Source organism: Perca flavescens, chromosome 16 (genome assembly GCF_004354835.1).
Source record: "Perca flavescens isolate YP-PL-M2 chromosome 16, PFLA_1.0, whole genome shotgun sequence".
Lineage (NCBI taxonomy): Eukaryota > Metazoa > Chordata > Actinopteri > Perciformes > Percidae > Perca > Perca flavescens.
This window is the reverse complement of record NC_041346.1, coordinates 14,941,054-14,965,672: the sequence shown is the minus strand read 5'-3', so window position 1 is coordinate 14,965,672 and position 24,619 is coordinate 14,941,054. Positions and strand designations below refer to the sequence as shown.

Genomic DNA, 24,619 nt, shown 5'->3' with positions numbered 1-24,619 from the left:
TCATTTTACGACAGCCTTTTTGTTAGTGCACTGAGATTTCCTCTCCTTGTAACAGACTGCAAGCATTCTCCATAGTGTCCTTTGAAATCAGATGTATCAGTCCACCGTATGTGCTTGCTTTGTAAATCAAAGTTTAAAAAAGAAAAAAAGAAAAAGAGACATCATTGGACAGTATTTATGGTGATTCATTATGTGTGGGTGTGCATGTGAAAAAATACAACTTTTATAACCAAATTAAATTTGATATTTAAAAAAAGAAATCCTTGTTTACATTAATTTGTGTATGTTATACATTTTAACTGAAGGTCAAATATTGTATTTAATACAGCAGGAAGTATTCAACCCTGAGTGACTCTCACACTTTGACCTGACATTTATACAGAACAGATGTTACTAAGTGACTTTAATATTCTGCTCTTTAAGAGACCATCCTTTAACAATCAGTGTTCTAGATTTGGTAGCTAAGGGTCTGCATTCACACCTGAAAAGAAATTAGATTCCTTATATAAATCAACACAGTATTACGTTATCATGATAATATTAAAGCTATAGAATTAATTCATAAAAATTATTAAATGTCTCGCTGTAGAATGTACAACCAGTAATTTCATGGCAAGCCATCCAATCATATTTTCATATCCTGGACTGATGGACCTGACTGATGGCTTTCATAGACTTGGCTTATCTTTCATCATCACAGTGTCACACCATTTAATGACACATGATATTTAAAAAAAAAAAAATAGGATAGTAGACACGTAGCGTCTGATATTAGTGCAAGATATGAAGTTCCACAGATATGAAGTCCTCTGATGGGCACATTTTAGTGACATAACCTGGGATTGTAGATCAGGATCAATGTCCATCGCCAAGGTATCATGGCTTATTTTTTTATGGCTGCACCAAACAAAGCTACTCACAGCCATCTGCAGAGCAATATACTTATCTTCTGCTCAGATGAATGAACCGAGGGACACGACTATTAGAGGCTCTTCAAGTAAAAGGCTTGTCAATACAGACTGTGTCCTAATGGGTGCAATAAAATGTATTTCAGAGGTTTCTCTGTGGAGTTGTTCACAATTATGGCGAAAAACTGTAAGACTTCACAGCCTGAAAATAAATCCTACTTTCAGTAGCTTTGGTCAGTGGTCAGTATCGGCTGTCATAGGTCGCTTAATTGCACATCAACTGTTTGTCGGATTTAATCATGACCCAAGGTTGTAATTGGCTGCAACAAGTTGTTGTTTGGATGGAAAATCCCTAAATTAGCTTTAGAAAATTCTCTGTGGGGCGCCTGGGTAGCTGATCTCACGCCCATCAGCAGAGGCTCGGTCCACGACGCACCGGTTCGAGTCCGACCTGTGGCCATTTGCTGCATGTGTTCCCCCTCTCTCCCCCCTTTACTGTCTGCTCACCTGTCTATTAAAGGCAAAAAAAGAAAATGCCCAAGAAATTATCTTTAGAAAAATCTCTGTGAGCTTAACGCTCATTAACAAATGACAATATCAGGATGGCAGTGTTCTGTTAGAATGGTGATTAGGACATGTATGACAAGTTATATGATTTGATACACAGATTTATGCAGTTTATACTACCAAGTGATTAGCATTTTTATCTAAATGTAATATTCTCAGCACAATTTTAGATTTTAGAGGACTTCAATTTCATCAATGCAACAAGAAGAGGAGGGAATTAGTGAAGTGCTGTTAAATGAGATCTGGGTATAACAGATGTTGCCTCTCATCCATGACTATTTTCGGACTGGAAGAGCCTGACAAGGCTGAGTCTTAAATCACATTTGAACAATTAGAGACTCAAAGTTCTCAGAGATCCAACAAAGATGCTCAGACGTGATTCATGTATGTCATTTCATAAGTTTGAAATAAGAAATAACACATCTAACTATTCATAACTTCATCATCATCATTATTTCTCTCACTACAGTCCATTACAGAGAGGTAAAGGTTGTATATAGGCTACATTTACATGAAGGCAGGTAACATTCAAATGAGAGGCGAGCAGAATTGAAGTCAGCGTTGTGGGTGAATTATTGCTTCAAATCAAAAATGCAGAAAAACAAATAACCATCAAAACAACAGCCAAAAATACCGTACCATTCTTTTTTTCCCTCCCATTTCACTTGCCTGACCGGTCACAATTTAATGCTGTTACACTACAATCCTCAGGAGGGCAGCAGTGCTTTCCAGTTGGGCAGTGACAGACTCTGATTGTGAGGACTTCCGTTTCACAATGAGGGATGTAATGTAGAAAGTGACAAACCTGTGTCCCATCATATTTAATTGCCTGATTTAACATTTGCTGATCACAGTTCAACACAGTCACACCAGGCGCACAGACACATCATAAAAAGTACGTAGGGCTGAACTTGAGAAAACGTCTTTCAGCCTGCTTCTCCGTTTTTATACCCTTCTCTACATGCATATTTGTTTTTACCATTTGCTTAATTTGAATGCTGATTTAAACCAGAGAGAAGCTCAAAGACTGCAGTGTTTCAGCGGGGTTACGCTAAAACACCCATTGTGCTCGGGAGTCGAGAGAGAAAGGAGATTGAATTTGTAAATCAATGAATATTTGTTTTGTTGCTTCTAATATATTTGCCCTATACTCTCCTCTCTCCCTGTTGTTCCTCTCGTCTCCTCTCCCTCTCTCACTCCCCTCCCTTCCTTTTTTTTTCCTCCCCTATCCACCACCTCCTCTCCTCTTCCGCTCGCTCTTGCCCTTATTTTCCCCTCGCTATCCAATGCATCTATATTGAGCTGTAAGTCTGCAGAGTCCCTGAGGGCCAATGGATGTTTTAAAATTCTTGCCAGTTGTAACCTCTCTATCACTCGCTTTCGTCCTGCCTGCCACGCCACCAGAGGGGGGCATAAGGAGACATCCGTCTTCCGCTGGCCTTTCTGAATATTTCACAAAACCTCAGAGTGGCAGTTAAACACTCAACATCCATTTGACCCTTCTGCCCCAACATCACAGCAGGGATCTCGCAGGTAAAATATTTTAATTTGACTTTGATATACCGAGAGACGAGTTGGAGATTTCTTTTGAAGTCTCTGGGAACACTTTTTAAAACTTCTCTAGGCCCATTCAGTAGGTGTATAGTAAAGAAGTTAAGGGAGCATGCACATCCATTGCCTTGCATATAATAACTCTCTGCTTTCATTAAATATCTTATATATCCTTCTACGGATCCATACAGGGCCGAATCAATCAGCTTGACGTCCCCGGGGCACAACTTACCTTTGGACCTCTATTTACCACCCTTTTCCCCCTACTTTGTTAACATTGTGTATGTATTCTCTTATCTTTAACCTTAATGTATACATCAAGCATGTCAGCTTCATCATACCATAGTCCAACTAGTGCTCCCACGCTGGATTACCAACCAGTCCCCAGGTTCATTTTCTGCCAGTTAGTTTGTGGCAATATGATTGAACGCAGGTGAATTTATCGCCGTAATATGAAACATACTCATACTAATTATACTTACAAACATGGTGCTGGGATATGACCTGGAGTTGTGTACAGTAAGTTTAACATTAATTTTTTTCAGCTATTTCTTAATAAAAAAAGCTAGATCAAACTGAGTAATTCACACGTGTGTCCATCCATTCCAACATCCCAGCGGGTGGTTTGAGGCAAGCCTCTCACCTGTCCCTCACGGCGCTCTGAGGGCAGGCTGCCCATGGGAGGATATACCACCTGGCCGGTAACTCATTTGAGACATCCTGCCAGGATGGAAAACTGATGTTTATGGCGCCCGTGCTCTGAGAAGAGCATTCATTCGTCTTCAGCGGAAGAATGTTGGCCGACGTCAGCGAAGAGAAGAAGCCAGGGACACAGGCATCGCCTTGGTGATTCATCTTCGGGTGAGACTGCTCGGCATGGGAGACGCTCAAAGGGCACAACTTGGCTGAAGAACCCTTAGAGCTTGAGCACCATGAGTGTTGAAAAGACTGCCTGGCTGGCTGCCCCCTGGCAGGCCGTAGTGCTAAGTTTTGGCCCACAGGTGTAATGGCAGCTTTATGTTAAGAGACTGGAATCCAGCACTTCCTGTAGATCAGAGTAGAGAACACAGAAGCAGTTTGCAATGATTTACAATCACAGATCTTTATAAATGCTCATGGTTTCAATTGTCAATCAACCACCTTTTCTGTGATTATTCTGTTCATGTTCCCCCCTCCCATCGGATGCAGGATCAGCAGGATGACACGGAGATGAGTTGATCCAATCCTTTGACGGATTGATGAAAGTTAAGACAATAGGATTATTAAGATGGAACATTGCTGTAGTTCAATATCCATTAGTGAGCTGGAATTACTGTCAGTAAAGTTTAATAGATCTACTAATCATATGATGACCCCAGTGTGCACCGAAGAGGTCAGGTCACACATCAGCTGGATGCCAACTTCCAGATATATGTAGACATGGTCAAGACGATCTGTTGACGTTCAAACCAAGCATCAGGATGGGGAAGAAAGATGATTTAAGTGAACTCAAATTCCTAGAGGCTCAGGCCGAGGAGGGGGAGTTGCAGCCATCTTTGATGCAAGCCTGTTAATTACTCCTAAACCTAAATTAAATTATAACTCCTTTGAAAGTCTTGTTCTTAATCTTCAACATCCAAAATGGAAAACATTACAGCCAATTATATTTGTTGTTATTTACAGGGCACCAGGTCCGTATTCTGAATTTTTATCTGAATTCTCAGAGTTTTTATCATGTTTAGTCCTTAAATCAGACCAAATACTTATTGTAGGTGATTTTAATATCCATGTGGACGTTGACAATGATAGCCTTAGTACTGCTTTCAACTCATTACTGGATTCAATCGGTTTCAGTCAGAGTGTGCACAAGGCGACGCACTGTTTTAACCACACCCTCGACCTTGTGCTGGCATATGGTATTGAAATTGAGGATTTAATAATATTTCCGCAGAATTCGGTATTATCAGATCATTCTTTAATCACTTTCGAATTCTTACTACCTGACTATATTAAATTAGATAAAAGCTTCTACACCAGATGCCTATCTGACAGTGCTATAGCTAAATTTAAAGAAGACATTCCAACAGCATTCGACTCTATGTCATGCCTTAACATAACAGAGGACCTCTATGTTAACCTCAGTCCCTCTCAAATTGATACATTTGTAGACGGTGCTACGACTTGCCTACGGACGACCTTAGACTCCATTGCTCCCCTTAAAAAGAAGATAATGAAGCAAAGGAAATTAGCACCTTGGTATAACTCCCAAACTCGCAAATTAAAACAAATCTCGCGAAACCTCGAATGTAAGTGGCGTTCCACAAAAGTGGAAGAATCCCGTTTGGATTGGCAAGAAAGTCTCAAAACCTATAGGAAGACCCTAAGAAAGGCCAGATCAGACTATTACTCATCACTAATAGAAGAAAACAAGAACAACCCAAGGTTTCTTTTCAGCACTGTAGCCAGGCTGACAGATAGCCACAGCTCTACTGAGCCATCTATTCCTCTAGCTCTGAGTAGTGGTGACTTCATGAGCTTCTTAATGATAAAATTACAACAATTAGAGATAAAATCCGTCACCTTTTGCCCTCAACTTCTAACGGTTCTCCTTTAAACGCAGAGTCGCTAGAAATAACGACTAGTCTCGACATATACTTACACTGCTTTTATCCTATAGACCTTCAACAATTAATGTTAAAGATATCCTCAGCTAAGCCATCTACCTGTCTCTTAGACCCCATCCCAACGAGACTACTCAAAGAAGCGTTACCCGTGGTAAACACTTCCTTACTAGATATGATCAATATGTCCTTATTAACAGGTTATGTACCGCAGTCATTTAAAGTAGCTGTGATAAAACCTCTTCTGAAAAAACCCACCCTCAATCCTGAGGTCTTAGCAAACTATAGACCTATATCTAACCTTCCCTTTCTATCCAAGATCCTTGAGAAGGTGGTTGCTAATCAGTTATGTGATTTTCTACATAGCAATAGTTTATTTGATGACTTTCAATCAGGATTTAGAAAGCATCATAGCACAGAGACGGCACTGGTGAAAATTACTAACGACCTTTTAACTGCTGCAGACAAAGGACTTGTCTCCATTCTTGTTTTACTAGATCTTAGTGCTGCATTTGACACTATTGACCATTCAATCCTGTTACAGAGATTGGAACACTTGGTTGGCATTAAAGGAATTGCTCTAAATCTCAATTTGTTAATGTTAATGATAAATCCTCCAAGTACACTAAAGTTAGCCATGGGGTTCCTCAAGGCTCAGTGCTTGGACCAATTCTATTCTCCTTATATATGCTTCCTCTAGGCAATATTATTAGGAAACACTCAATTAACTTTCACTGTTATGCGGATGACACCCAATTATACTTGTCAATCAAATCAGACGAAACCAGTCAGCTAGCTAAATTTCAAGCATGCATTAAAAGATATAAAATCCTGGATGACCTATAATTTTCTGATGTTAAACCCTAACAAAACTGAAGTTATTGTACTGGGACCTAAACACCTCAGAACCTCATTATCTAAAGACATAGCTACTCTGGATGGTATTGCCCTGGCCTCCAGCACTACTGTCAGAAATTTAGGAGTTATTTTTGATCAGGATATATCCTTTAATGCCAATCTAAAACAAACCTCAAGAACAGCCTTTTTTCATCTTTGTAACATTGCCAAAATTAGGAATATCCTGTCTCAAAACGACGCTGAAAAACTAGTCCATGCATTTGTTACGTCCAGGCTGGACTATTGTAATTCCCTACTGTCAGGTTGCTCAAATAAGTCCCTTAAGACTCTCCAGCTGATCCAGAATGCTGCAGCACGTGTTCTCACAAGAACTAAGAGAAGAGATCATATTTCTCCTGTATTAGCTTCTCTGCACTGGCTTCCTGTTGAATCCAGGATTGAGTTTAAAATCCTTCTCTTGACCTACAAAGCTCTAAATGGTCTAGCACCATCATATCTAGAAGAGCTCCTAATACCCTATTGTCCCACTAGAGCACTGCGCTCCCAGAATGCAGAGTTACTGGTGGTACCTAGAGTCTCTAAAAGTAGAATGGGAGCCAGAGCCTTCAGTTATCAGGCTCCTCTCCTATGGAACCAGCTCCCGATCTGGGTTCGGGGGGCAGAAACTGTAATCGCTTTCAAGAATGAACTTAAAACTCTTCTATTTGATAAAGCTTATAGTTAGGGAGTGAGGAGTTGCAGTGTTCACCTAACTGGCCCACCTGCTTCTCTTCATAATTGTTAGATTAATAATACATAACAATAGAGGGAGGCAGGCCAGCCAAGCCCAATCCGGCAGGGGGAGAGTTCTAAGCCCGAAAAAGCTACCTCTCCTTATGACCTGTCTCTCTTAGTTACGCTGTTATAGTTACGCTGTTATAGTTCTAGACTGCCGGGGGACTTCCTTCCTTTGACACACTGAGCTGCTCTCTCCTCTCCCTTTGTATTACCATTTGTGTGTATCCCGTCCCAGAAATGCTTGTTACTAATCCTAGCTTCTGGGGAGTTTACTCCCCGGAGTCCTTATGTTTTTTCCCCCAGCGTATTGGAGAACGTTGGCACCAAGATCCTGGTTCCAGCTGTCGCCGTGGTCCTGCTGCACTCCCTGCCAAGCTCAGCGGTGCCCTGCAATGTCATGCTGCGTCCTGCTGAACCCTGCTGCGTCCTGCTGAACCCTGCTGCTTCCTGCTGAACCCTGCAGCTTCCCGCTACATCCAGTCACTGTTCCATTATTAATGTGACTACTATTGCCACTGTTCATCACACCCCCAACCGGTCCGTCAGACACCGCCTACCAAGAGCCTGGGTCTGTCCGAGGTTTCTTCCCAAGAGGGAGTTTTTCCTCGCCACTGTCGCACTGCTTGCTCTTGAGGGAATTACTGTAATTGTTGGAATTGTTGGGGCTTTGTAGTGTCTCGAGATAACCTATGTTATCATTTGATACTATAAATAAAATTGAATTGAATTGAATTGATATGAACAGTAACTCAAATAACCACTCGTTACAGCCGAGGGACGCAGAAGAGCATCCCTTAACAAACAAGACACAACATGTCGAACCAGAGCACATGGGCTACAGCAGTAGAAGATCACATCGGGTGCCACTCCTGTCAGCTTAGAACAGGGAACTGATGCTACAGTGTTCACCATCTTAGTTTAGTGTGTTAGCATGCTAACATTTGCTAATTAGCACTAAACACACATATAGCTGCTGATGATGGGAATGCAATTAGCTTAGGTATTTGGTCATATATCAAATTATTAGACAATTGAAAATTTGACCTGATTATTGTGCTAGAGGAAAAGTAAAGGGATCACCTAAGTGATTACAATTCATCCTGAGGGGGACATGAACATCTGCACCATATTTCATGGCAAGCCATCCAATAGGCCTAGTTGTTGAGATCGTCTGGAAGAAAGTGGCTAAAATAGAGTCAATGTTCTATTTCCTGAATTCTTGACTAAGTTCTGGCTCCAACCAGTTGTCACTGAGGTCATTTCTCCTACTATCTAAATATTTCAACTTCTTAATGAAGCACAGCTTCCTGTTAAAATGTTGCAATGTACACATCTACATCGATTTACTTCTTCTTGACCAGTTTCTCACATTTAAAATGGCCTCCAAATACATTTGAGCCACCTGGCAGGTGCTTAATATCGAGTATTGGAGTCACACATGATGCATCGGACCACCTCTCTGTCATCTTTAATAGCACCAGCAGCAGGTTGCATGTCTGGAACAACAACTGAGATCTGGAGACGTTCCCAGACTCAATAGTCGGTGGCCTCTGCCACTGACAGCTTTAATAATCACATCCAGCCAAAAACCACAGACAAACTGCTCGAATTAAAGCTTAGTGGCTTCAAAATGCAATGCATGTACTAACCCTGCATTGTAAACACTACAGCAATGTGTACAATACAATCAAGTTCCTCTCCTGAGATAATACAGACTCCATTAGTTGTTTCAAAGTGTTATTGGCATTTGGAGATCCCTAAATATCTCTCTGAGGCACATATCAGCCTCTGCTGTCAGGAGAGTAACCTTGGCACTGGCGCCACCTTTCCATAAAACAGGCATTCAGGCAGTGGGCACAGTGGGTTTAGTTGGCAGCCATATTCTGCCAGTAAAGCACATTTGTTTCAGTGAACAGGTATTTAGTGGGATGTTGGGGAGTGGAGAAGTAAAGACTAGTCTGACCAAGCTCATTAAGGTGTCCTTTAATGTATACCTGATGTCAGCACTGATGTCTCCATGCAGAATGGATGTCACCGTGCTTAAACTGGACAACCCCTCCTTAGACACAAAACTACTCATCTCCCAGGTTGTAGGACCCATGGTAGTTTCGCTTTGCCAGACCATCCCCCACAGCGCTGCGTAGGAGGGTCTGGCGAGTCCACACAGCATTCCGGGATGGGAGAAAAACTTAGTCCAGTTTATTGGCATTTCTTTAACCCAATCACAATTGTCAGGGGCGGCGCTATGCAGCACATGACTCGTGAAGGAACTTGTTTTGGTGGAACGTGTACTTTCAAAAGTCGTTTTAGTTGTGCGTGAGAAAACTCAGATTGGACAGATAGTCCAGCTAGCTGTCTCAATTTACCCTGCAGAGATCTGAGGAGCAGTTAACCATAGTCCTCATAAATCCACCGGAGTTTAAAATTCCAACACAAAGAAAGCGGCAAAAAGACATGCATCTGGCGGAATTTCCTACGGCACCGGAGCAATCACGGAAGTGGAATATCGAGGAAATAAACTAAGCACATGGCAACAAGACACCACGCTATTTCACTTCCGGCTTTGAATTCGCACTGATGCTCAGTGTACCTCGTTATTATAAGTGTATGGAATTTTAGGTCAATGCAGATAAAGTGATACATATAAAAAAAAAAAAAATTAACCAGAGTGTTAAGAAATTAAATTTGGCCTGAAGGCCTGATGTAGCACAGAAAAAAAGTATTTCTACTTTATTTGAAGTGTGAACCCCACACATATGTGAGGTTGTCTTACATTGTTAAAAAACAACTTAACATGTAGTTCAGCAGAACTCATACAGGACTAAAGTGGAGTTTGCATGAGTGTTTGCTGATCCTTACCATGTGGCCAAATGTATAGTGTGCTGTGACACCACGAGGCTTTAGCTAAAGTGCCTGCATCCATCTGCTCCATCCTACGCAGTATGATCCCATGTGATGCTGTGGACTGAGAATATGCAGCTGACAGCTGCTGGCAAAACCTACACTAAACTTTTTTTTAACCCCTCAGAAATTCGCGATTAGAAGACCTTCTGAGTGTAATAACATCTAGGAATTTCTTAAAAGAACTTTAAATCAAGTTAGTAGTAAAAGTGCATAAATGTCAATGGGAACTTTTATGTTCCTATAAGGTCTAATAATAATAATAATAAGATAATAATAAGAATCATGATGTGTTCCTGCATATAAAGTCGACCTTCAGCCCAGAGTCACGTCCTCTAATTTGTTAAATCAACATTAACATAACTCGTGGAGAAACCACTGATCCCTTTGACCTCATGTGCATTTAATTTGCTCGCAGCTCTTCCCCTACCGGCGATTGCCCACGTGGGTCCTGTTAATCTGACAGACTGCACATGTTGACTGATTTCTATCATGGGAATATCCGTGCCTGTTGCTGTCCTGCCGTGCCAGCTCGAGCCGTGTGTTCCCGGAGGAAAACATCCCCCTCGTCATACAGATGAACCAAAAGGACACATTTCAGAACTATTCCAGATGCAACAAGACGAAGCTTTATGTGGATAAGGAAGTAAACCAACATTCTTTTTTTCACTTGATCCTGTACAGTCTGAGGAGGTAGCTTAACTTAACCGGACATCAGACAATGTAGTGATTTGCTTCCGGCTGCTTTCTTTCAACCGACTGCAGACAAGTCACCAAAGCTCACCTTTAGGTGCGCACCGGAGGGCGCAGCGCAGCAGAACCTGCTGAAACTTTGCTGAAATGATGCTCAACCTTCCCCTCCGTTCATTGTTCCCAGTCGTCGCAGTGGCTGTTCTTACAGCTGCTAAAGGTGAGGTTTATGACTGCTTTTAATGAACTCTTTCTGATGTTATTCGTGTGTGTGTATGTTTGAGCAGACCCACAGGAATGTCCTCACATATATAAAAATAAATGGGTTGGAAGTAGCCTGAAGGCTCCATTAATTAAGATGAAATGAGTATTTGCTCTTGCTTTGATGATGTAAACACACACCCATTGGATTAACAAGATTTGCTTTATTGCCTCCCTGGTGTAATCTCACATATGAACAGAATAGGACAGTATGCAGCTGTTTCCTTTGTAATGTATGCATAATGAGGAGGAGGTTTATGAGAAGGAGATTTAGTTGCAATGATGTGTTCAGGTGACCAGCTTTATAAGGCTGTAGGGTTGTGTTTTCCTATTTTTGCGTTTTTGTGGTTACTGTACTGCCCATGCTCTCTGTCCATTTCATTGTCCCTGTCTAAATTAAAGTGACAGCATGCTCTCCAGTGTGCATCCGGTCGCATTCATCTGTGGGATTATAGAGGCCTGAAGCCGTGGTTGCACAGCTGTTTCTCTGGTTGTTTAAAGATAACCTGCATTGGGAGCTATGAAGTCACAGTAAGCCGCCTGTCTCTCTGTGATACCGATATCATGCGAAAGACTGCTCCGGGAGATTGCTTGGGTTTATATCTGCACGATATCTGCGCGTGCATTTTTCATCATCATACATATGTGGGACTGCTGTATTTTTGCTCGTGCAGGATTCAGCGGTGCAGCTGTGCTATTAATGCATTTCTAAGTGATAGAGTTCAGCCTTTGATATCTCCTCTGCATTGGGATTGATGAATATGCATGGCAGCCTTATCTTTCAGTCCAGTCCAGAGATTGAACTAACATTTATAATAGTTTAATTTAAATATTTCAAATAGTTCCTCTAATGTCACAAGTCAGGATACTTATTGGATCCAGCCAGGACTCATCAAATTAATATCTGATCAATAAATAACATATTCACTGATGTACAGCTGTGTATATCAGCAGTGGACTAATTAAAAGAGCCTCAGATCAGAGGCTGCAACTAAAACTACTGTGATGTTATCGCATTCATTTTACACACAAATCCATCTACACTTTACTTTTAATGTTCGTTTCACAGAACATTTATTACTCGCAATATGAGTGTGTGAGCATTACTTCTAATAATCATCTAAGTAAGAACTACTGTATGTCCTTCCCCAGTCACTTTATAGTCACACATGTTGCAGTTTTAAACCAGACTGAGGATTATTTCCCTCTGTGTTTTCTCCATTCCATTAACGGTTTTGACCTGCAGTATACACCTACAACTTGATATGCCAGTTAGTAGGATGATGATATATTTTTAACAAGATGGATTCACAAACCTGAGACAGTATCGGCCGTTCTATTACAGATGTAGAGTAGTAGTATGTAGAGTCTTCAACAGATCCAAAGTATACAGATCTCTCTCGCATGCTTGTTGGAGTAGAATACTGACAATAAAATAAACTACAGAGCACAACAGAAATTCAGCATTTATAAAAACTTAAAATGTATGTATTTATCCTGTAAAACGTGCTAGGATTTGGAGTCATATCCCTTGATTATGATGTTTTAACTATTAATTCCTTTATGGCTAAAAGCCAATAATCGTCTAAAAGTGGAAATCTCAGACCTGGATCAACACCAAAATCTAATTAGTTGATCCTTGGCCAGGGGCCTATTTACAAAAGGTCTGTTCATACAGTAGATAAATGTCATCTCCTTAGTGGAGATGATAAAGAGTCCCATAAAATGTTAGTTTATTTGAACAATTTAGACAATTACATTTTTGTTCTGATAGCCGCAGATAGACCGATTGGATCATCGTTACAGTATGTTTTATTTTCACTTTTGGTTTGCCTTAAGCCCGAGACACACCAAGCCGATAATCGGCTGTCGGACAGTCTTGTCTTTTGTTTGGTGTGTTCCGTGCCGTCGTCCGTCTGAGGGACCGTCGGCCTTCATTTGGCCGATTTGACATGTTGAATCGGAAGGCGGGCACTGCCGGCAGTCGGACTCAAATGATCAATCTGATTGGTAGAGTGCTAACCCGGAAACGAGGAGCGGGATGAGCGTGACTAGAGTCTCTCAAAATCTGATGAAACTGCATGGCCTATTTCTCGCTTAAAATGTTTTCAGAAACATGTTTCGGTAATATGAGATCGTTTTCTGAACAAGCATGACAGTCTTGTCTTTGAATTTCTGGAGAAACCAGACCCACGTGACGCGTTTGTCCAATCAGCTGCTGGTTTTCATTTTTGGGCGACAATACAGATTAGTGCCGCCTGCTGTTATGGAGACATATTACGTCTCGTTGCTTTGGTGTGTTCCAAGGCAAATTTTTGACCAACTCTGGGAGACTGATCGGTCCAACTGCCTTTTCTGCCGAGGGTCGGCCGTCTGGTCGGTGTGTCTGGGTCTTTAGTTGTGCAGATATCATGCAAATGCAACGTGTGCCAGCCAATATCTACTTTGACCTTTTCATGTGAAACACTTTGAGGCATCAGTCTGATCTCTGGAATCTATAAGACTGTTTCCTGTGTGCTTTTCTGAATACTACATTTTTAATATCAACTCTGACATGTAAGGCTGACTGTATTTTTTCTTTTTTTCATAGACGTTCTTTTGCCTTCAGAAAGAAAATGTATTTATATTTAGATGTATTCATGAAATATGGTTAGAAAATCAGGAAAATAATTATATATTGCATGGAAAAGGAGATTCTGCTTTGCCTTACATTTGCCTTCAGATAAGTTATTTTTGTGAGGTACTTCAGCACGGAGGATGGCAAATAACCGAGTGTCTTTGGCAGGAGGAGGTGGGAGCTGTCACATACAGCATCCTGTTGGGACAAACAGTCACCACATGGAAGTTACAAGCAAGGCTTTGCCATTCCCCTTGTTGCATTGCATTAAAGTAGTACATGGAGAGCAGAAAAAAATCATTTCTATTGACAACTTTGGTGCACAAAATAGCACCTAAAGTTATACATGCAGTATGCCTGTGTTTTAGTGCTAGAAATGATAACTACAATGGAGAACTTAATGTGTTTATTCCTTGAAATCAAGCCATTTAACACTAGCGTGTCATTTGGCTGAGCGTTTAATATACGACCTGTGGATTTACTATAATTGTTACCATCTGGTTACATTGTATGCAATAGAAATGACATGGTATGGTCTTTACCCATCAGTTAGATCAGCCCTTCATAGAAGTTAATCCCTTTAGAGGAGTGTCGGTGGTTTGCTTAGGGTCATGTTAATAGTCTCTTCAACTTTCAGAGACGGGAATAGCCAGGGTTTGCAGTCGCTTGAAAGGCAGTGTGAGGGAAAAAGTGCTGAGCATAAAACTGTTAAAAACATCCCTTTATGTTCTTCGTTACACAGCGGTTATGATGGTCCCAGAACTTAATGATCTTAATGTTGCAGTAATTACTTTTAGAGTTATTTTCACGTACATATCACTTTCAAAAGTGCAGATCAATCCGTTTCCTAGCCCAGTTTTAGGACTGGACACTCGCTCATCAAATGTCAATCCTTTTGATGCCTAACCCTTCTCTCCTGTTCGTCTCAATTCTCACATTTCGTCACTACAAACACCTTGTGTGTTTTCCTTTGCTCTCCTTTTCTTTCAGTGCAGGAATCAATAAGCCATTGCCTTTGACCTGAGTCTCACCGCCCTTGGCTCTTCGAGATGACCTACCTGCCCTCACCAAGTTTTCTCAATCCCTGTAGCACCCAACTCACTCTTGTCCTCGACCCTTTGCCTGTTTCTCAAGCTGTGATCCTTTTGTCAACCCTTCACCTTCCTGCCATCCTCATCAAATGCTCTCAATTAAAGTAACTTGACTGGTTTTGTAAGTGGCAACTGCGTATCTTAATAGCAGATTTGAAACCAATGAGTTTAAACCGCGGTAGAGTAGTTATTGCACTAATACCTTTTTGTAAAATTCTCCCCTCCCAGTTGCTGAAAGTCAGAAGGTTTCTGTGGAAATTGGGACATCCTCCACCCCATCGGCAGTTTATCCCACCATCAACTTTCAGGTCCTCAATGTGGACCATGTGTTTCTGAGGCAGGACAGTCCAGAGCCATCAGGGAACTCCAGCCTGAAGTCTCAGACTTTTCTCATCACTGGTAAAGGCGCTGGACTCCTCCAGCCAGCTGTCAACGCTTCATACGGCCCCCTGACTGTGGATGCCCCGATTCCTCCAGACCTGCTCCTCAGTGGGCGCAGGATCCTGCCAGTCATTTTGGTCCGCCAGGTTCGTTCCTCATTCCCTTTTGTCAAGATTCTCTTCCACATGCCCACAGAAAGTGACATCACTGTTGGGCAAGAAAGGATGAGGTCTGGAGAAGATACGGCAAAGGCAAAGGATGGAGCCCACTGTGTGACGGCTTATGCCTTCTGGGAGACGAGGGAAGTTCGTGGGGCATGTCTGGTGTCTCCAGGTGGATTCTGTGTGGCACAGCTGAAGCCCGAACCTGCCTGGTTCAGCTCAGGCAGCCGATCAAGCAGCTCTAGCAGGGAAGCAGGAAGAACCGAAGGAATTAAAGGGCTTCAGGGGAATCTTGTGGAGGTTTACTTTCAGAGTCAGAGGAATCAGACAGGCCAGTGTACCCCGCAGGATAGTCTGCAGCGTGTAGGAGTGGGAAGAGGAAGAGACTCTGGGGGATCAGGTACCCCGATGAGGCGGATAGGAAGTGTCAATCTGCTCAGAACTCCACCAGGGAACCCCACCTTTTTTCGACTGAGGCTGGGAGGCGCCGTGGTGATCCAGACCTCTTCCAAGCCCCTGAAGGCCACAGATGTTGCGACTTTCTATGTCTTCCTGGCGAGCACATCTACCCTGGAAAATTTCACTCTAAGGTGAGAGATCTTTCACTTTTTCTTTATCAGCTGTCACTTAAATCTTTTCTTTATTTAAACTTAAAGGAATTGTTTGACGTTGTGTAAAATAAGCTTTTTTACTTTCTTGCCATGTTAGACAAGCAGTTGTGGTTTTACAGGGGGTTATGTGCCAGACTTATTTTCTTGGCCTTGAGCAGAGACTTCTGACAAGATTCAAGACCAAGACACAGTCGGGCACATAACCGGTTGTGTTTATAGTTTTTTTTTTTTTTTTACAGAACTGAGACCAAGTAATTTCAAGGTAGAGGCCTTTAAGTAGTACTTTAAGACATTAAGTATTCAATGTATTTACATAAACAAGGCCTTTCCTTTCAAGTTTTAGTCGAGTAAAAATCGTTTAATCAAGTCTCGCAGCAGTCAAGATAAGCTCTGGTTCTCATTTTTCTGACTTAGGTCTCCACTCTCATGTCTACAGTTCTGATTCATTGCCATATTAAATGTTATGGATATTTTTAACAGTTGTGTATTATTCTGTAGAGGTTAGACCCATTTTTGGATACATTCAGCTGGTTGTTTTGCATGCATTGTGGTGAAGATGTTGTCAGATTTGGATAGCTAAGTAGCTAGTCTGTTATCCACAGATGTCAGTGCTATAGCCTGTACCTGCTGTTTTGGTAGAGAATAAACTAATATTACACTGAACCAGGATAACCACATTACACACTGTAGTATGTCAACAATATATTTTGGCCCTACATAACTAAATAAAGCTTTAAAATGTTATTCCCAGAAAACATAATTATTATTCAACTATGTTGATGAGTCTGCAGAAGCCAAGAGTTCAGGAGTCACATAAAATATAATTGTCGCTAAGACATATGAAGCAGAAAAAGAGACTGAACCCAAGTTAAATCACAACGTTGAACAGTATATTTGAGCATCTTCATGAAAGATGAGTGCTATGCATTTAAATGGTTACTTAAGGTACTTGAATACTGATAGGGCTCGCCATCAAGGCCATTCAATAAAATGCTTGAGCACCAACATGACTTGTGTTGTCTGCCAGTTTCACTGGCTTCATAAATTACGAACATGTTATATCCTGTCTACCTCAACTTCTCAGTTAGTGGGGGAGTTATGGAGAGCATTCTTCCATAAACAGGGAAATAATTGGCAAATTATTCACCGGTTTCCATATCTCAACATCCCACTAACATTTCAAAAAGGTTCTCTGGGTATTTGACTTCATAAATAATGCATCTATTTAATGGAGCAGGAGAACAAATAACTAACATCTCCCTCACTCCTGTGGGTAAAAGTGAAGTTAATATAAAAGCAGCCTTGTCGCACCGACACCCACAGCTCAATCTGTTTCAAAGTTTCTACTTGCTGCCAATTTTACTCTACTCAGTGATGTGAGTAAAATTGTTTTGTATCACAACGCTTCACATCAGTAAAGTGTAGAGCCATCGCAGTGAGGTTTGCATCTTTACTCATCTTCATAGTTTGTCTGAAGCGCAAGACAAATTATTCTCTAATCTGTGATTTAGTGATATCATGCTGCAAACAACATACCAAGCCTGCAGTAATCTGCAGCGGGATGGAGGCAAATGGAGAGAAATGTTCAGATATGTGTATTAATCCATAAGGCACATAGTTAAACCTGTGGCTGTGTGTCAAACAATCCATTTTCAAATATCAAATTTACCATCCACAGACACAAACATGCAGAGTGTGCACACACACACCCATTGACCTGAATGAAGCTCTGCTAGCATTGTTGAAATTACTTGAATAAGATTTGGTAGAGAGACGCTGACCCCTTATCATCTGCTGTTGTTTTGACTATTTGGAAGGATTTACAGCCTCTCCACCTGAAATCCCCCAAACTCTGACTCACTGACTGTACCAATTGAGTTCCTCCAGTCAGGTCAGGGATTTCAGTCCGTGTATTTCTGACCTAGTGCAACATCCAGAACGAGATTGGACAAGAGGAGGGGACTGAGTCGAGCGGTTAAATCCAAGGGAAGGCTAGCTGTGAGGAGCTTGGCAAAGTGATTTATTCCTCCTGGGAGAAATCCTTGCTCTGCTTCACTCTTTGGCCCAAGATTGAGTCCACTCCAGCAGGGTTAGGCCAGATAATCTTCAGCACTGATTGAAAATGAATCAAGAGGTTAACCCTTTAGGGTAGAGTTGATCTGGGCTGACTGCCAGGATTAACTGTGTGTGTGTGTGTGTGTGTGTGTGTGTGTGTGTGTGTGTGTGTGTGTGTGTGTGTGTGTGTGTGTGTGTGGGTCTGTGTGGGTCTGTGTGTGTCTGTGTGTGTCTGTGTGTTTGTGTGTGTTTGTGTGTGTGTGTGTGTGTGTGTGTGTGGATTGCAATGCCATCATACACACCTGTTAAGGGCGCAGGCAGCTTGTAATATTCTATTTAAAAAAATGTCATTACATGGAATTACGCACATTTCATCAGATTGAATATCAAACATTTTGTGGGCTCGCATTTAGGTAAAAAAGAACAGAAAAAGTCACAGTTCAACATCAAAAAGTGAAATATACAGTGTATCAGAGAGAGAGACTGACTGACTGAGTTTGTCAAAACAGCAGTGGAGAGTTGTTCACTTTACCAGTCGATATTCATTCTGTCTCCCCGACCCGTGTTCATGAACTCTGGGTAGTGACTGACAAAGACAAAGAGCGAGGACAGAAGTGGCCAAAATGAGGTTTCTCCGCAGGGAGGCTCGCGTCTGCTTGTTGTCGAGAAGCTCAATGATCCAGGAAGATTCTGGCATTGAGTTACTGCTCCGCCACACTCTGCAGGAGCCAGTTGAAGTGGTTCTTACCCCTGGGGAGGATGGTCGTCAGGTGCTGTTGTCACTGTGACGCTGAAAAGAAAATGAGTCAGTGAAAGCAAAAAATACATTTAAACTTTGGGAGAATATTTATCGTGAGTCACAGTTGTCCTTAATTGAAACACATTTTAATTAACAAGTCATCACCTCTTTTTTAAAAGAAGAAATCAGAAAAATTAAGATTTATATGTATTATATTTTAAACATTCGTTCAAATTGTAAATTTGATCCAGAAAATGGTCTTCTGCACAAGAATGTCCTTTTCCAAACCTTGTTGAATTGTCAACACTGTGTGTGTGTGTGTGTGTGTGTGTGTGTGTGTGTGTGTGTGTGTGTGTGTGTGTGTGTGTTTGCATGCTGTGTTTTGTCTGTCAAACAGCTCTGACCTTGACCCTGTCTCAATGGTTATTGATCAGTCTGGTTGTGGTTTGATTACAGTATTTGTAGGTGTGTGTGCTGAAAACGAGGGCATGAATACTGGCGCTTATTCTTTCCGTCTTTCAGTTTTAATGTTCCTCAGCTATTTGAATACTGTTTTGTTGCTGAAATGACAAACTACTGGTTGTTGAATGAGAAACAAAAAAACAGATTGATTGCTGTAAAATTACAGGTTGCCACTATAAACCATTACTGGGCAGCTTATATGTAAGAAAAAAAAAATGAAGTGTTAAAATAATTGTCAAGTATATTATCTTCATTTCAAGGCTTCTTTTTTGGGTGTTATATTTATGGAATGTATCACTATCAGGTCATGTAGTGGATGTGGTAGAGGGCCGCTGCTAGAAAGTAGAAAACTGACACTTCTAATAAATCCTGTTTGTGTCTCAGCATGCTGACGGCGGGAATAGAATTCGCGGTGGACATAATGAAAGTGTAGACTTTTACTGGGATCAACGGGTGGGACAAATGACGGAGGTGTAATGGTATTGTGAGTGTGTTTGCTTTAGCTTTCATTTCGTTCCGACAATAAGCACACTCTCACGGCCGCAGTCTACCCATGTAGCATCATCTCAAGATAGTTTCAGCGGCTTTAATCCAGCGGCATTCACAGTTGTGCAAACCTAATGCAACACCTTATTGAGGTTGGGGTTTTTCAAATTATTCTCGGTGTGTATATCCTGCTGATAAAACTGCGGGAGCTGAGTGATGCTCTTGAGTGAGCATGAGCTGAATTCCCTCTGGAAGGTTTTCTAGCACCTCGTTGAATCCCTGCCATGAGGATATTGGCCTGTTGTGGGAACACATGGGGCTCCCACCCCGTAGCTAGGTGTCTGTGTGAGTGCAGATTAGTGAATCATTGCATTTTAAACATGGATCAGAAGCATTTTCCTGTCCCTCGTATCACTTTTCAGCCTATCACTTAAATAACTGCTCCATGACCCTATCTGACATTTGACACAACGATTTAGCAGAAAGACACCTGCTTTACAAAGACAAAGGCTTGGTGATTGTTGGACCTCCAGGACTGTCTGCTGCATTCCCATTATTCATAATAAGCATTCTATCTCTCCGAGCAGAGTGATGTGTGTGTCTGAATCAGACATCTGATTAACTGATTCCCAGTTGTCCCCAAGGCTAATGGGAATAAATACCCCTGCTACTTCTCATGGGTCTGTCAGTGACTCACCTCGTTAGGCGCATAAACGACTAAACGCACAAAGAAACACATACAAAACAAACAAAAAAGATGTTACCATGATTTACCAAAGCTTTGTCACAGTTTTGCTGTAGATTCAGAACAAACACACAAGGCCATCATTCAAGTATTTCTGTTCAATGTAAGGGCATTATTATACAGTATTGTACCATGTCCTGTAGAGGTAATGGAACCTTTGTTGGTATCAAGAGTCAGAAACGCTACACAGAAACAAAGTACAGCACAAGTAGTTTTAGTCTTTTACTTTAAACCACTATAACCTGAGTTAGTTAAAGCTACATTGTGTAAGAATTTCTCCCATCTAGCGGTGAAATTGTATATGACAACCAACTGAATATTACTTTCTAGCCCTTCCCATTCCGAGCGCGTTTTAACTCCTAAGGTGGCCGAGCCCAAAATATGCTCTTAGTATCTCCATCGTTTACACGCAGCTGTTCTAGCCACTCCAATATTAACTTTGGTCTTGTTGCTTTGCTTGTCGCGTTGTCATTTTAATTCTCTTTTTTTAGTTTCCTTGGCGACTCCATTACATGTCCTATAGAATAGGTGCAATCCTCCGTCTTCAACAGGCTTTCAAATCTGCCGGCAGTCACGAGTAATCTCCCGGCTGGCATTCTTCACGCTGCTACTGAGTGTAAAAGCGCGAAAGGCGGAGTTATGTCCCTCTTTGGCTAATGTGTTTTAAAGATGGAGGCGCAACATGGATGTTGCCGTTCAAGCAACTGGCTCGTATATATTCTGAATGATTCTGAATGGCAGATTCTATGCTTACGAGAATACTTTGATTAGTTGGTGGAAGTAATTACACATGAATGAGCACATATTTGTGAAAGAACAAAGGTTTTGTTGCTAAGACTCAACTCAAAAAATTACACAATGTAGGTTTAAGGAGACATCTTCCGAAGAAAATACGGATAGTTGTGAGTACAATTCACACTTTGCACCAACTGGATTATGTATTTACTTATGTATTTATAATGCAGGGCAGCAGTAAAAACGGGCCTCTCATTCAGTGGGGCGCGGCCCAGTGACTCAGCGCTTTGGGACATCGTAGTGGAGCCTGGCAGAGGAGCGACTCCCAACGCTGTCTCCGTTGTCTGCAAGAAGAAGGTTGCTGTTACCACAAAGAGGTAAGTCGTGTACTTTCTCCACAGATAAAAAAAAAAAAAATCTTTATTTTTTTGTCCCTTCCTATTGTCTCTACTTCTCTCTCGTGTTTTTCCAAAAATCTGCGGACCCATTATGTGCAGTAGTTCTTCCTTAAGGACTGACTGACACATCCACAGACACGTCATGTCTAACACTCAGCAGAATATTACAATGATCCTGCAGGAACAAGAACATTGTAAAAGGGAAGGATTCAATCCAAAGCATCATTTAAACAGTTTAAAATAGTTATTTTTTTATTTCTCAGTTCCCTGCTAAGTTTTGATTAGGATGCACCAAAGAGTTTAATGGGACACATTGTGGGGAATTGGTTTTAAATAAATCATCTTCATATTTACTGTATATTCCTAATATCTTATACTGTCCCTTTTTCCTCTCTATGTTCATATAACTATGGAATCTGAAATATATTATCTCAATCTATAGCCTCAGTTTTTATTTGAGAATGTCTTTATTTCTTATCGTATCTGATATTAAATCAAATAGTTGGTTAATTGTTATCTTAAACACCAAATTCGTGAGCCCATTAATTATCATCTCCACTATAGGATCATCGGGTTGATGTGACAAAAAAAATTGTAAATAAGAAATTTAAACTGCAGCAGTAAATCAATCCAAGTGCTGTTGGAAGGGCTTCTTCTCGTTGACTTAATAATAGTAAATTAATATTCATTTCGTAGCACTTTCCATGCCTGATGTACCTGATACATAAAGTTGACCACAAACGTTTTGCCTGATGCTGGTTGTGGCACACACCAGCAGCCACCTCTGCCCAGCAACCTCCCGCCCACACAGACACACACCATCCGACGGCCGTCCGACCCACTTATCTGTAATCATCCATAATCACGGCTACGTTATCCGGGCTTAAGCGCTTGCACGTTCAGAAGGGGAGATTAGGAAGGAGAGATATTCCAAGTTGTGTCCCACGCACACACACACACACACACACACACACACACACACACACACACACACACACACACACACACACACACACACACACACACACACACACACACACACGCACACACTGTGCTTTGAAGTGATGATATGTCCAGGGGTTTAAAGTCCCCCATCATAGATGAATTTCCAGGAAATAGGGGGCATTAACCCCTTCTTTGTTTCTCTGTCGCAGTATTTCCTGTGTTCCTCATTTCAGTCCATTTAAAATATGCCTGAGCCTATTTGATTTAAGAAAATACAAGGAAGACAAGAAATTAAGAAGACATTTTAATTGGACTTAGTGTGGAACAGGTGAATTTTGCCCCAGACACGACTTCATGTTGTAAAGGTCTAAAGACACAGATTAGACATTCACTTTAATTGACTATAATTCCACACAATATGTCAACAGAATTCCTTTTTTCTAGTTTTGTCTAATTGGTCATTTGACATATAGAGTTCAACCCTGGATCAATAACACTCTATGGAGGTTGTTAAAGAAATAGTTTGACATTTTGGAAAATGGATGTTTATTTGCATTCTTGGCAAGAGTTAGATGAGAAGATTGATATACTCATGTTTGTACAGTAAATTTGAAGCTACAACCTTCAGCCGGTCAGCTTAGCTTAGCTTAGCTTAGCATAAAGACTGGAAATGGGGGAGGTGGGGGGGACTACAAAATGTGCAACCTACTATTAGTAGTTTTACGTTGCCAGGCTAGTGTTTTCCCACTGTTTCTAGTCTTTAATGCTAAGCTAAGTTAGCAAGCTGTTGGCGGTAGCTTCATACTTAGCGGACAAACATGGGAAGGGAATAAGCGCATTTCCCAAAATGTTGAACTTCTCCTTTTTAATTGCGAGGTTTGATAACATCTCATTCTGTATAGTGTGTCCAAGACTTGTTTTTATCTCTGTTGTGCTTCCTGGTATCCATTTCTTACTTGTCAGGTCTATTTGTGAGCTTGTCAGTGAAATGACTCAGCAGAATTTTGTCTTTGTGGAGCTAGAACTTAGTATCACTGACCCTCTGTGAGCAGCAGGAGAATCTCACTCTCAGAGATGGAGAAACATGGGAAAGCCTAATTCCACTCAGCTTGAATTGCGAGTGTGCTGCCTGGAGCATCAGCTGTAGTGTAACACTTAATTATAAATACTTTTTTAGATTTTAAAATAGCAGCGGTCAGTCCTTTTTAATCTTTAAAGGACAATTCCGGCGCAAAACGAACCTAAGCGTTATTAACTGATGTGTACCTACTCTGTCGCTCTCTGGGACATGTTTTCATGCTAATCGAATGAGTTTGGAGCTTTGACGAGGCTACCGCGGAACGCTGGTTAGCTTACAATGCTAGTATTTGGGGCATGGGGACACTCAAATTAAATCGTTATTTAATACCACTAAAAAGGCTCGAAATATCACTACACCATAACGTTAGCATAATTAGGGTCCCTAAATGTGAACCAAAGCATTGACAACATTGTAAGTGTACAGATAGTTTATTATAAAGACAGTCGCGTTCATGTTTACTTGCGGGAGCCATCTTGGAAACCAGTCATGACTAGTCGAACGCCGTGCAACGTGGAATCTCCATAGACAGTATGGGAATCTCAGACTCATTTGCACGGCGCTTGTTTTTCGACTAGTCATGACTGGTTTCCAAGATGGCTCTCGCAAGTAAACATGAACACGACTGTCTTTATAATCTATCTTTTTAATAAACCATCTGTACACTTACAATGTTGTCAATGCTTTGGTTCACATTTAGGGACCCTCATTATGCTAACGTTATGGTGTGGTGATATTTTGAGCCTTTTTAGTGGTACTAAATAACGATTTAATTTGAGTATCCCCATGCCCCAAATACTAGCATTGTAAGCTAACCAGCGGTCCGCGGTATCCTCGTCAAAGCTCCAAACTCATTCGATTAGCATGAAAACATGTCCCAGAGAGCGACAGAGTAGGTACACATCAGTTAATAACCCCTAGGTTCGGAATTGTCCCTTAACCACACAGTGAAAAGCTTATTGATGCACACAGGGCTAAAAGAAAACTCAGTCCTTGAGTTCC

The 24,619-nt window shown here is 41.3% G+C and overlaps 1 protein-coding gene and 1 long non-coding RNA gene across 2 annotated transcripts in view; one reads left to right on the top strand and one right to left on the bottom strand.

Moving 5' to 3' along the window:
* Positions 1 to 1,951: 1,951 nt before the first annotated feature.
* LOC114571147 (uncharacterized) lies at positions 1,952 to 10,846 on the bottom strand. The gene is made up of 3 exons (XR_003694618.1): positions 10,121 to 10,846; positions 4,167 to 4,251; positions 1,952 to 4,071 (listed from the first exon to the last, which is right to left on the bottom strand). It is a non-coding gene; the product is annotated as an uncharacterized LOC114571147 (long non-coding RNA).
* Positions 10,511 to 24,619, top strand: part of LOC114571146 (transmembrane protein 132C) — a 38,208-nt gene continuing 24,099 nt past the window's right edge. The window contains exons 1-3 of the mRNA XM_028601971.1: positions 10,511 to 11,072; positions 15,050 to 15,953; positions 21,427 to 21,573. Of these exons, the coding sequence (XP_028457772.1) occupies positions 11,003 to 11,072; positions 15,050 to 15,953; positions 21,427 to 21,573 (1,121 nt within the window). The 5' untranslated portion in view covers positions 10,511 to 11,002. The remainder of the gene's footprint in view (positions 11,073 to 15,049; positions 15,954 to 21,426; positions 21,574 to 24,619) is intronic.